General features: G+C 60.5%; 5 protein-coding genes across 5 annotated transcripts in view; 2 read left to right on the top strand and 3 right to left on the bottom strand.

The window, feature by feature from the left end:
* Positions 1 to 899, bottom strand: part of SPRG_19688 (hypothetical protein) — a gene marked incomplete at both ends in the record, with an annotated part of 1,334 nt that extends 435 nt beyond the window's left edge. The window contains one exon of the mRNA XM_012344125.1: positions 34 to 899. Within this exon, the coding sequence (XP_012199515.1) occupies positions 34 to 899 (866 nt within the window). The remainder of the gene's footprint in view (positions 1 to 33) is intronic.
* A 1,484-nt stretch (positions 900 to 2,383) lies between these two features.
* On the top strand, positions 2,384 to 3,521 carry SPRG_04856 (hypothetical protein). Its single transcript, XM_012343998.1, has 3 exons — positions 2,384 to 2,663; positions 2,706 to 2,976; positions 3,030 to 3,521. Exons 1-3 carry the CDS (start codon positions 2,399 to 2,401, stop codon positions 3,499 to 3,501), a joined length of 1,008 nt encoding a protein of 335 aa, XP_012199388.1. The 5' UTR covers positions 2,384 to 2,398; the 3' UTR covers positions 3,502 to 3,521.
* Positions 3,522 to 3,555: 34 nt separating this feature from the next.
* On the bottom strand, positions 3,556 to 7,453 carry SPRG_04855 (hypothetical protein; the record flags this gene model as incomplete). The annotated part of the gene is made up of 12 exons (XM_012343997.1): positions 7,395 to 7,453; positions 7,046 to 7,345; positions 6,389 to 6,989; positions 6,168 to 6,345; positions 6,042 to 6,119; positions 5,783 to 5,989; positions 5,714 to 5,737; positions 4,809 to 5,669; positions 4,566 to 4,746; positions 4,380 to 4,516; positions 4,001 to 4,333; positions 3,556 to 3,954 (listed from the first exon to the last, which is right to left on the bottom strand). Exons 1-12 carry the CDS (start codon positions 7,420 to 7,422, stop codon positions 3,556 to 3,558), a joined length of 3,327 nt encoding a protein of 1,108 aa, XP_012199387.1. The 5' UTR covers positions 7,423 to 7,453.
* Positions 7,454 to 7,589: 136 nt separating this feature from the next.
* SPRG_04854 (hypothetical protein) lies at positions 7,590 to 8,783 on the bottom strand (the record flags this gene model as incomplete). Its single annotated transcript, XM_012343996.1, has 2 exons — positions 7,590 to 7,839; positions 7,886 to 8,783. 2 exons carry the CDS (start codon positions 8,781 to 8,783, stop codon positions 7,664 to 7,666), a joined length of 1,074 nt encoding a protein of 357 aa, XP_012199386.1. The 3' UTR covers positions 7,590 to 7,663.
* Positions 8,784 to 10,449: 1,666 nt separating this feature from the next.
* Positions 10,450 to 11,493, top strand: SPRG_04853 (hypothetical protein; the record flags this gene model as incomplete). Its single annotated transcript, XM_012343995.1, has 2 exons — positions 10,450 to 11,290; positions 11,336 to 11,493. 2 exons carry the CDS (start codon positions 10,450 to 10,452, stop codon positions 11,491 to 11,493), a joined length of 999 nt encoding a protein of 332 aa, XP_012199385.1.
* Positions 11,494 to 12,427: the final 934 nt, after the last annotated feature.

The raw sequence follows: 12,427 nt of genomic DNA, 5'->3' as shown, positions 1-12,427 counted from the left end.
TCGCGCGCATTTGGGCCCAGCGTTTCCTCGTACAGCTGCAGCGCCGCCTCACAGGGTGCGACGGCTTGGTCAAAGTGGCACTGGTAACAGAGGAGACCCGCGAGGGCGGCGTTGTACTTGGCGGCATCCAGAGACCCTTGCGACTTGTGAATGCGCTCACGCAGCGCCGACTGCATCCAGTTGTCGAGCACGTCAAAGACCATGCGGTCCAGCGCCGCAAAGCCGATTTCGGCTGCAATCACCGCGTCAATGTTCGTCTTGTCGGTGCCGACGGTCGCGCGGGCGTTCTCGCTGTTGATGCTCCCGAGCATCTCGTAGAGCGCGTCGATCTTGTCGTTGGTCATGTCGAGGAAGAAGCTATCGGCTTGCGCCGGCGCGAGCGCCACGTCAAAGCTGGCGCCGACCGAGATGGCGACGTAGACCTCAAAGACGCACCACGCCCGCGTGAGCGTGATCGGATTCTTCCACGGGTGCATGATCATGACGACGTTGCCGATGGCCGCGAGCGAGTCCTTGAACGTCGACTGCCACCACGAGAACGGGTAGTCCTTGGCTTCGTGCTGGTTGTTGTTGAAGACGCAGAACCACACAACGGGATCGTGGATGCGCTTGGCCGCGAAGAAGAGCTCGAGCGACGAGAGCGTCTCGGTAAACGTGTACAGCCACGCGTGGCTAATGTACCAATTCGATGGCTGCACGTAGTCGGCGTCGGCGGTGTGGAGCCGGACGTGCTCGACGAGCGACTGACCGGACGTCTCGGTGAATGGCACGACGTACTTGAAGCACACTTGCGCGGTCGTCAAGCCCTCAAACGACGCCTCGCCGCCATGAAGCTCGATGAACCGGCGAAAGTACGAGAGCTTGAGCCCCAGCGGCGCCGCGATCGTCGGCGCTGTCATCGCCGCACTGGACGGGTTGTGACCGGGGCAGAGAACGGACCAATGGCATCGGCGAAAAAAATCGAGCTTGCATCTGATTGGCCAGCTATAAATCCGCTTCCGTGATGCAAACGTCGCGTTGGCCGACGACACAGTATTCCTTCTCGCCAGCACCGTGCGAGTTGCTACGTCGATTCCGGCGACTGCAAACGGTGGCTTCAATGCCAGCAGAAAAGGGCTTCTCATTTGTGATAGTAGTTGGTTCCGCTCCCATTTTCTACACTCGGTATACAAGAAACAAGGTCACGTACAAAGGGTTGCTCGATCGATTCTACACTCGATAGTTGCTTTTACGCGCCGCAACGAGCAGTCGCACAGTCTTCATTTTCCATTTTGCAGCCGATCGACCACAACCATCACCGCTCCCTTCAGCCGCGCTCCGACGACCGGCCTGCCCGCGTCCACGCCCACGCGCCGCCAACCACAACGACGCCACCATCCAATAGTATACCAAGAAACAACCGTATGTAGCTCGACGCCTCGACCGCTGCACAGACCACTCCACAGGTGGTTCTGGACGAACCCGTCCAGTGTTTGGCTCGCCAAGCGCTCGCAGCGATGAGCGAAGCGACTGCAATGGATGAAATCCTACGTGCAGTCGAACGCGCTTCGCTGCGGGCGCGATGGCGGTCGACGTCGTGACGATAGCCGCGGCCAAAAGGACAGACGTCTGGCCTATAGCTGCCTTTGTGACTGTCCACGCTGCCATAAACTCAACCATTTCAATATAAGTCTCTCGTCATATGCATTTTGCAAGCGAGGACAAGCAGCGGTGATCGACTCGGAGGATATTGTGGCGAGCGGCAATCAGCGTGGATCGCGGTACATTGACCAATCAATGCCCGAATCGTGTCCAAAGCGCTTCTGATTGGCTCAAAACAAATCCTGATCAAATTTGACATTTCAGAAATTCGCTGGCACACTCCTGCGCAGGATCGACGAGCGATCGCAACGAACCGCTGAATACTCTTTCCATCCGCTCACAGGCCTAGTCGAATGTAGTCGGCTGCAGACGACCTACCGGCTGCGACAGTATGTCGCTGCGCCTTTCTGCTGCCTACAAAGGCCCCTGGGGCGCAGTTTGCGCGACGATCCCGGCGCTGCGTCGCATTCTCACATCAGCCAACTGCATGCTATGAATAGTCCTTACTGAGGCCGGTACACAGCCTCGCGAATCGCGAATCCTTCTCGCTCGTTCGGCTTGGCTTGCGCCGACGCTGCAATCCAACACTATCTCCATTGCTTTCATGAATCCAAACCTGAAATAGTGTGCTGAAACAACGCGGGCATGTCTCTTCTATTCCGTTTTTTCGTGTCTTTTTGCTTGCTGTATTAAACTATCTTGGTTTTTCTATCAACAGGATACTTTTTTAAAGAACGCGGGAATAAAAAAGAGGCACCCAATCGCGTTGCGAGCGGCTGCAAAAAACAGTATACTAAATCCAAGTCAATTGAATAGAATGGGGTGGTCGCGATCAAGCCGCATCATCGAATTTGGTCGGGCGACGGGCATGATCGCCGAAGGAGGAAGTGCGACGTCGCCGCCGCCGGCGCCGGCGGCCATGGCCCACGCCAGCAGCTCCATGAGCGACGTCTCTTCCGCGGCCGGCGAGCAGGAGTACGTGCTCAAGGTCGTCCTCATCGGCGACTCGGGCGTCGGCAAGAGCAACCTCGTCCAGCGCTTCACCAAGAACAAGTACAACGAGGCGAGCACGCAGACCATCGGTGCGCTTCGCCCATATGTGATCTGCCTCTCAGCTCTGATAGGCTTCGAGTTTGCGGCCAAGACCATCCGCGTCGGCGACCGCCGCATCAAGGCGCAGATCTGGGACACGGCCGGCCAGGAGCGGTTCCAGTCGCTCACGGCCGCCTACTACCGCAACGCCGTCGGCGCGCTCATTGTCTACGACATTACGAACCGCGCGTCGTTCGAGCACGTCACGCACTGGCTCGCGCAGATCCACGAGCACGCGCATGAGAACGTGGTCCTGATCCTTGTCGGCAACAAGTGCGACCTGGCCCACCGCCCCAACACGCGGTGCGTCGCTTGTCGTATCACCGAACCTCGATATCTGATGCCAATGGTGACAGGCAAGTGTCGACGCTCGAGGCCGCGCGGTTCGCCGAGACGCACCACATGGAGTTTGTCGAGGCGTCGGCGCTCGACTCGACCAACGTCGTCGAGGCCTTCAAGCGCATCATTGTGCCCGTCGGTCGGCTGCTCATGCCGACCAACACCAACTCGACGCCGCGGTTACCGCCGGGGTGGCGGCGCGTGCTCTCGCGCACACGACCGGGCGAGTACTCGTACGAGAACCAGTACACGAAGGAGCGGCTGGCGTTCGCGCCAAAGGAAGCCGCCAAGCCGTCGCAGTACAGCTTCCAGCATGCGGCGCGCAGTGCGAGTGCAAGCGGCAGCAACAAGAGTCTCCAGGGCCCCGCGGGCGTCACGGTCACGAAGGAGGCGTTGGAGCGCCAGCATCAAAAGGCGTTTTTGGCCCAGCAGTCCGCGTCGCCCAACTGCACGTCGCTCTTCTCGGGCGCGTGCTGCACGATCCTCTAAGATTTTTCTAATATAAACCCTCTCACGTTGCCACGTCATTTTGCTACAGGGACACTACGCGACGAGACCGTCGTCGTCGTCGTCGTCGACATGGTCGCTTGGGAAAATGCCCTTCTGGCCGTTGCACGTCTCGCCGTACCACCAGTCGCCGGGCCGCTTGTCCAGAAGCCGCACCACTTCGCCGGCGCGGAAGCTCAGCTCGTCGTCGTGCTCGCCGGCAAAATCAAACTTGGCGCGCCGACACGCGATCGTCGCCGGGCTCGTCTCGCGCACGGCGTCGTCCTTGACCCGCGGCGTCCGCGGCGTCCGGCGGTCCGGTGTCTGCGCCGGGCGCACCGGCGTGACGGCGTCGTCGTCGTCGTCGTCGTCGCACGCCGCCACCGTTGCTTCATGCGGTGCCTCCTCTTCTATTGTGGCCTCGACCATTTTTGCCGTCGACGGCAGCGCGCGCCACTATAAGCCTGTTGTACGATGCGCCGTGCGCCTTGTACGAGTGTACCTCGAGGATCGTGCTGTCGGCGCCACCGAGCGTGAGCACCCGGGCGATGCCGTCCTGCGAATATCCGAGAACCGCCGTGATGCTGCCGGCATGGCCGTCGTAGATATGGTACGGCGATGAGCGCAGGCAGGGCCAGCGAAAGCTCCGGAGACTCGACCGGTGGCCGACGAGCACGTGGTGGACGTCGGCGGCGACGGCGCGCTGGTCGTTGGGCGGCACGTCGATCGGACAGACCGAGAGAATGTCGGTGCACGCGCTGGCGTCGTCGCCCCAGATGCCTTGCACGGGCCACCCGTACACGCAGCTCCACCGGTGCCAGAGGATGTCGCGCATCTACCTTCCGTCAGTCGTCTTCATTGGATGCGAAGATGACATGTACAAGGATCGCGTCGGTGATTTGGCGGAGACTCGGACCCGGCGTCACTTGCCAGTACAGGACCTCGCCGTCGGCCGCGTTGGTTTGGAGAAGGTACCCGTCGACGCTCCAGTCCATGTGGGCAACATACGTCGCGTGGCCTGCAGTCAGATCTTATGCGCTCGTCACATACAATGCCGCATCGATTACCTTCGCACTTGGCGACGCGCTTGTAGTTCGTCGTGTCGACGAGGTAGACGCAGTTGTCCTTGCCGCCGACGGCAATGTACTTGGCATCCGGACTGATCTTGACGACCGTGATCGCGTCGGTAGCGACGACCTTGATGAGCCGCTTCTCGGCCATATTGTCGGTCGCGTTCAGGATCAGCAACTACAGATTCAGATTCAGATTCACATGGAAGACGCAATCTTCGGAAAGGCAAAGGGACCGACCTCGCCGGATGCACACCCGACAGCAACATCGGCCGTCGACGGCTGCGCGTCGACGCACGTGCCCATGCTCCGGAGCCCGATGCGACCGAGGCACTCGTGCGTTGGCAGCGACCACCAGCGCAGCGATTGGTCCGTCGAGACCGTGACGAGCGTGTCGTCGACGATCGCGCCGCCAACAACTGCGCCATCGACGCCTTCTTGGAGCAACACCCAGTCGGTCTCGGCCTCGTCGCCGTTGTCGGTCAAGATGCACTCGTAAATGCTGTGGTTGGCCAGGCCCACGAGGAGCGCGTCGCCTTGGATCGACAAGCTCGCGGGCTTGGCCTTCACCGGTAGCTCGAGCGACACTTCGAGCTGGAGGCGGTGTCGGCCGTCCGAGCTACTGGCCGCGCCGCCGATGGGCGCGTACTCGCCGAGCGTATGGGTGCCCGGAACCCGCATCGGCTCGACGAGGTGCAGGCTCCAGATGTGCACGAGGCCGTCGTAGCCGACCGAGGCGACGCGGTTCCGCTTCCCGTCGCTCGCCACGTGCGAGCAGAGCGCCGTGTGGGCGAGCGGCCCCTTGTACTCGATGGCCCGCATCCGATCCAAGACGGACTTGGCGTCTGGCTTGAGCGCGAGCCGCTGCGTCAGGTCAGCGAGCTCGGCTTGTGTGTGGCGCGAAACCTTGAATTTGTTGCCGGTGGCGACGTCGTGGGGCACGATCTCGACGAGCTTCGCGGTGGGTTCAAAGTGCAGATGCTGCATGAGCGCGGAAGTGTCGTCCTGGAGCTGCCAGTCGGTCACCGGCAGCTCCCACCACTTGCGCGGTACGATCGCTTGGTCGGCGACGTGGGCGGCGTACAGAGGCATCTTGCGCGGCTGCCAAAAGCATACAAGTCGCCTTTGGCCGTGCTAGCGATGACGCGCCCCAGTGACGTCTCCTTGGCCTAGTCCCATCTTAGAGGCTAAGCTATAAGATGCGAGGGTCGTACGGTCGGCGAGGGAAGCAGCTGGTCCGAGCCTTCGTCGTAAATTTGAAGTGGTGGCATATCATTGCAAAAGCACGCGTAGGTAAAGTCTTGCGGGTCGCTCTTCATCAACGGCGGGTTCCCCTCGAGCTTCCACACTTTTTCATGGGGCGTCAACTGGCGCATGCGGTTCGGCCCGCCAAACGACGAGCCGTAGAACGCACTGTCTTCCTAGTCAACGACAATATTGTACTTTTTCAAAACCATACACATCCATAGGTACCTTCTCGGCGGTCACGGGCGGGACGTACTCGGTCTGCGTCAGCGTCCAAAACTTAATGTGCTGGACGCCACACGACACCTAGATGAACCACATTCGAGCGGTTGTTAGAACAGCCAGGTGGTGTACGAGTGTGTAGCAGGCGTCGTCGTCCCGCAGCGCTTGGCCCGGCTGCGCGTGCAGCTCGACCGCGTACTTGGCTCTCTTGCCGTTCTTGGCCGGCGCCACAAGGGTCTTGGTCTTGTCTGGGATGCCGTACGCCTGGTACGGGTTGAACGCGAGCATGTGCACCTTGGAGCTGTGTCCTCTAGTCCGTATGTCGTCAGCTACGCATCAGACAATATACGCACCGGATCTTGACTAAAAGCGTCTCTTCTTGCCACTCGTGGATGCAAATCGAGTTGTAGAGGTCGCCGCCGAGCGACGCGACAAGCTTGCCATCGTGGGAAGAGCTGATGCTCTTGATATGGACGGTTTGCCCGCGGAGCGTGGCGAGAATGTGATTTGGGTCGTCCTTGGCGCGCACCGCGTCCCAGACCAGGATCGAAGCGGCGTCCTTCCCGCACTGGCCGGACGCGATCGTGGTTTGGTTCGGGTGGAGTCCGAGCGCCGTGATCTCGCGCGTGTGGCCGCTGTAGAAGCGTTGCGCTTGGCGGCGCTTGGCGTACATGACGACCAGCATCGCCGTGCACCACACGACCTCGCCGGATGCCAAGTAGAGGACGTTGGAAGTGGCACTCGGATGGTACCCGGTGGCCCGGTGCAGCTGCAGCGTCATGGCCGGCGGCTCCAAGAGCGTCGACCGCGCCGGGTTGAACGAGCTCGGCGCAAAGACGGTGCTGCGGCACTCGGGGTATCGGGTCACGGCCGCCTCGTAGGCTTTCTGCTTGAGCTGCGCACTCTCGCGCTGCGTCTGCTTGTCGATGCTCGCGACGCGCGGGAGGTTCTTGGCTAGCACCATGCACGTCTCCTCCTCGTCGAAAAAGGTGTACGATCGTGGTATGTACCGAAGAGGAGCTTCCCGTCTTCGCTGCGGCCCGCGTCGTCAGCGAGGTCGAGCAGCGACGGAAGGCGCTGGAACGACGGAGGCTTCTTGCGCGTCGGCGACTCGAGCGCCTTGACCGGCGAGAGCTCGTACTTGACGACGGGGCGGTTCCACGCCGCGCGCGCCTCGAGCTCGGCCGTGATGCGCTCGACGTCCGAGATGAGCGTCTGCACCTGCGCCGTCAGCGTCGCGATCGCGGCGTCGCGAGAGGTGAAGAGTGCGTCGACTTCGCGCCGAACGAGGTCGGTCACGAGCGAGACGACTACGCCTGCGTCAGCCGCCACCCGCATGAAGAAGGGCCATGGACGTACGCTGGTCGTTGAGGCCTTCCTCGGCCATCGCGGCTGCTCAACACCCAAATGACCGTTTTTCCGAAACCGGCCACGTGACGTGGCACGCTCTGAGACGACGTGCCCTTCGGTGTCGCACCACTAAGATCTGTTTGGGTGTCTTGGGTGCGACCGACGGATCCATTCCTGTCGCAGACAATATCGAACAGGGGTAGAGCACTAACTAACTGTACGCTTGATTATAACATAGAAGAGGATAAGTTACGCAACAACAGAGAGCCGACGCCGGCTTAGACGGTCGCGACGTAGCGTGTCTCGTTGGGCTCGTCGTCGGCGCAGCTCGACGTGCACGTGGCCTCAATGTTGACGTTTGGCTCCGTGCGGCGCGGGCCAAAGACATACGAGAGGCCGAGGATCGCGAGCACGCCCGTGGCCCCAAAGACAGCCCCCGCCTGCCACGAGAGCGCTACGCATGAGAGTGAGTCGACTGTCGCAACACAAGTGTCATGTACCGTCGCCTTGGCGGGCGGGCATCGCAGTAAACGGCGCCGTCGACGGCCGGGCCGAGAGGCAGGAGGTGGGGTCCCCGCAGACTGTCGTCGCGAGGCCCGTCACGTTCCCGATGAGGTGGGTAAGCGCCGTGTTGCACTCCTTTTGGTTGGCAAACGTCGTGCAGCGGCGCGTCGAGGCCGGCACGTCGCGCACGCACTCCATCGCGCTCGAGCTGTTGCTGAGGACGAGGCCGACGACGCCAGCGGTGCCACCCATGCACTTCCAGAGAGGACGGTCGTCGTGGCTTTCTCGCAAGGCGATGCGGGCGGCGGCGCAGATCGAGGTCGGGTCTTCGCTCCACGGTGTCCCGGCCACGACGCCGGACGCCGGGCCGCACTGCAGTGCGTCGCCGACGCTTCGGACAAGGTACACGGCCGAGGCCAGCGACGTTTGCTTGTCGCAGTTGACGCCGCCGGTCGAGAGACACTCGGGGTTGCCTGCGCTCGTGCTCGAGTTGCGCACCATGTAGTAGTACGTGGACCGGCCGTCGCTCACTGGCACGTAGCTCCATAGCGTCACGCTGCTGCTGCTGTTCGCTGTGGTGTTGAGAGACGTTGCCGCCGTCCGCGGACGCACTTGGTACGAGGCGATCGGCGTCGCGCTACTGTTGACGAAGCTCGTGTTGCGGCGCCACACGGTCGACGGGCCCTCGTAGTTGGGCAAGGCATACGCGACAAACTCGACATTGGCAGACGACAGTGCCAGCGACTGCACCGGGACCCACGCGTCGCCCGTGTTGGCGACGTTGGTCGTGGCCACGACGGCGTCGCCGCGGTAGAACGGGATCGGGAAGAGCGTGACGTCGGCAGCGACGGACGTGCTCAGACAAAGCACAAGGGCGGTTGTGATCCGACGCATGAAAGGTAAACTGGCGATGTTGAAGCCGCTGAGATCTGAGATCACGATTGGATGCTTTTTCGAAGCGCTGTGATTGGCCAGTTTTTACAAGTGTTGACCATGCTGTCCTACATATCGCTCTGTCCAACAGTGGCTCTGCATACGGCAACCTCGGACAGGCACTGCGTAAAGACGACTTCGATTGTCGATAGACGGCGCCACAGAGACGCTGTGAGCGCGCGACGGCGGTGGAGGGTCGTGGGTCTGAGGCCAGCAGTGGCGAGATTTTCACGACGGAATGCATCGCCAGCTGCTCGTTGAGCTGTTCTTCCTTGGCCGCCATCTGGCCGACTCCGGCTGCGCCGGCAACGTCTTGCCTTCAGTCCCTCACAAATTGAAACAGCCTTGTACTGTCGGTTTGTATGCGGGCATAAAAGGAGCAAAGATCCGGACCAAATCTTGATGGACCATGCGCAAACTTCAACTTGACAGATGGCACCTGGGTGCACACGATCTGACTACACGTTGGACCTGGTCTGGCTAAGCGGCGGCGCGCCAAGGCTTCGAAGACCAGGGTGCGGCTCTAGACATCAGTAGAATAGAATGCAAGAGTGAGCTGGCAAGACGGAGAATCGGGCTGGAGAATTGAGCTGGAGAGTGGTAGCGCCGTCGTCGACACCAGTTGTCGACGCAGTCGTCAGCGTTCACTTTTTTGGTCACGAGCGACAGGGCCACACCTCTCACGTTGGGTTCGTCCAAGAAGCTGCTGACATTTCGGGGAGCTACCTCCTATTCGATGGCTGCATCGCGAGGTGGCAAGGGCAAAGCCTGGCGTGCATGCTGCCATGCGCTTTAGTACGGAAATGCATGCTACGTGCTGCCATGCGTCCAATATGATTGCTGAGGAGCGATCAAGAGTCGTCTGCAATCTTTACGTGCAACCCGTCCTCGGCGGATGGATTCAGAGCACGTCCGACCCGCTTCGAGAGAAGACCGGCGCCGCGTTTGCGTGCTTCCAAAAAAATCAATATTTTAGAAAAAGACATGTGGAAATAATCCCATTCAAAAGAACACTTGGGATGTGGCTACCTGGTGCCATTCGCATCCGGTAGTCTAATGTTGTTGTATTTTCTACTGCGTCGCATTTGTCTTCCTCTCGTTGGGCGATCCGCGGTGCTTATCCTCTGCTCATACTGGACCTTCCTAGTACGATGGAGTGCCGTTTTCTCATTGGTCCAATATTCTTGCGAGGCTTCTCATTGGTCAAAAAGTCGCGTGCCATCTCAACCTCCGAATATCATTCTGATGACAGCGCTGGCTCGCTGACTTCTGGTACCTCGGCATGCTCAATCCAAGAGCAGCGACCAGACACTGGTTGCTTCTTCGACGATCTGATCGTCGAGGTCACGTCATGATGGGTATGGCTATACCGCATTCGGATACTCTCGTCATCTGAATCAAACACCTTCTTCGCACTGGCGCAGAACTAAGACAACACATAGTATCACCAAGACCATAAATGGGATCTGCAGTGCACGCGGCAGAAAGCGCTCCACGGCGGCCTGTACACGCAAGATTCGTCTTCCTACAGATTCTGGCGTCGCCAGTTGATGTGACTGGAGCGAGTGCACCAGTCCAGATTCCAAACGCGGTCTCGTCTCCAAGGTCGTGGCACTTGGCGATTTCCATGGTCTTGCGGATGCGTCTGCTGCTTCTACTTCTAGTAGGCGCCGCTGCGCACGCGCAGATCACGCTCTATGAGCTTCCGGCGTTCCGCGGTCGGTCCCTCTTGCTCACCGACGACGTGGTCAACGTCTCGAGCCTCCTACGATCAGGCCACAACGTGGTGCAGTCGCTAGCCATTGACGGCCCCTACGTCGTCACAACGTTCGACCAGGTCGACTTTCGAGGCCTGCACGCCACTTGGCGCTACTCGACCAGCTTTACCGCAGCGTGGACGCATCGGATCCGGTCGCTCCGCGTCTCAAACGCCAGTGCGAGGATCGAAGCGCCGCCGAGTGCACTCGACTGGAAGTTGGCGGCGACCCGCGACGGCTTCATTATGGTGCGCAGCTCGACGACGAACGCGGGGCATCCCGAGTGCCACTCGACGGACGCAGTGACGTGCACGACACGCGCGCACCTCTACGACTTGCTCGACCGCAACGAGGAGATTGAGAGCCTCCGCCCGGCGCCGTGCGGCCCGCCTCGGATCGAGCACTGGAACAGCAGTGGCTATGGGCGGCACGAGTGGTGCGCCAAGGCTCGCTTCGGCCTGAGCGCGAGCGGGCGCCACGGCTGGCATTACATTCCGGCCAAAGATCCCAGCGGCATTGTCATCAAGGTGCTCGACGAGTCGCTGTGCGTGCAGGCGCGGACGAGCGCATGCGACCCGTTCCCGTCCGTCGAGGTGGCCGATGCGTGCGCGCGGGCGCTGCTGTGGAGCAACGAGAACGGCACGTATGACCTCGACGCGTTCTACCAGTACGCAGCGCTGGAGGACCACGGCAAGTCCTCCAGCTTCATTGGTAGTTCCATGTCTTTCTCGGTGAATTCATGATGACGATGAGTAGAGTCGTTCGTCTTTGGCTTCTTGGTGGCGTCGACACTCCTCGTCGTCCTCGCAGTCCTCGTCGTCATCCGCCTTCGCGCCAAAGCCAGTCGCGACGTCGACGCGACGTACTGCTCGAGCTGCAACGACCTCGACGAGTCGCAGGCGCCGTATACGTAGTCGTCCATCGACCAGCGCACCTGGTGCTGGCGAGCGTCTTTGTGTTCACTGTCGTGTCAGTCTCTCAAGCGCGTGTTTTCCACGTGCATATCACACGTGCGTGTGTGATCCATGTGATAAACGTGAACGATGTGTGATTTGGATGTGAAATACGTGTGATTTGCGGTACGAAGAGGTGGCACGAAGAGCTCGGATTCTGCTGCGACTGCACTCGGGCTACTAGAACCTGGGACTGCGAAACACATTATCAGCGCGGCGACTTCAAGCGACCAAAGAAGCACAGAACAATGCCACAGGACCAGGTAGGTGGTCCTACTGAGAGACCTGATATCGAGGGTGCGCAGGTGCCAATCAATTTTTGTGCTCGCGAACTTCTAGTTCGCGTCCATATTGTTCTCCGATTCTTCCGGACAGGGTTAGGAGTAAGAGTCGAGGGACTGGACGGGCGGGCAGGACGAGGTTGGCGACGATAGAAGTATAGGAGGTGGGTTGGGGCCGTTGGTTTGGCGTGTTGCGGGGCTTGGACGCCTTGGTTTCTGGGCAAACGACGTTGTCGACGTTCCTGGAACGTTCCGCGCGCCTTTAACTCGCGAGCAAAAAACAGAACCGGGTTCTTTTTTTTCGACTCGGTTTTCTTTGCCGACCGGCGCAGGTGGCCCACCACATGTCGCAGTCAGACGAGCCAATCGCTTCGCCTCAAAGACTCAACGAGTCGGCGATGCGATAGAGACACGCCGGCGACGGTCGCCAACGCTGGCATTGCCATTCTTGAGTTATCCATGACACGGAACAACCTTCTTTTTTTCTGCTTCGGGTCCGTGGCGGCCGCGGCTTCCGGTCCATGGCGCCTCCTCCCGCGCTCGGACGGCTTTACCGCGGTCCGCCTCGCGGCTACGACGACGCCCGAGTGCTACTCGGTCGACGGCGTCAACTG

The sequence above is a fragment of the Saprolegnia parasitica genome, assembly GCF_000151545.1.
Source record: "Saprolegnia parasitica CBS 223.65 unplaced genomic scaffold supercont2.16, whole genome shotgun sequence".
Lineage (NCBI taxonomy): Eukaryota > Oomycota > Saprolegniomycetes > Saprolegniales > Saprolegniaceae > Saprolegnia > Saprolegnia parasitica.
The sequence above is the reverse complement of the archived record's forward strand: the minus strand, read 5'-3'. Positions and strand labels throughout refer to the sequence as shown.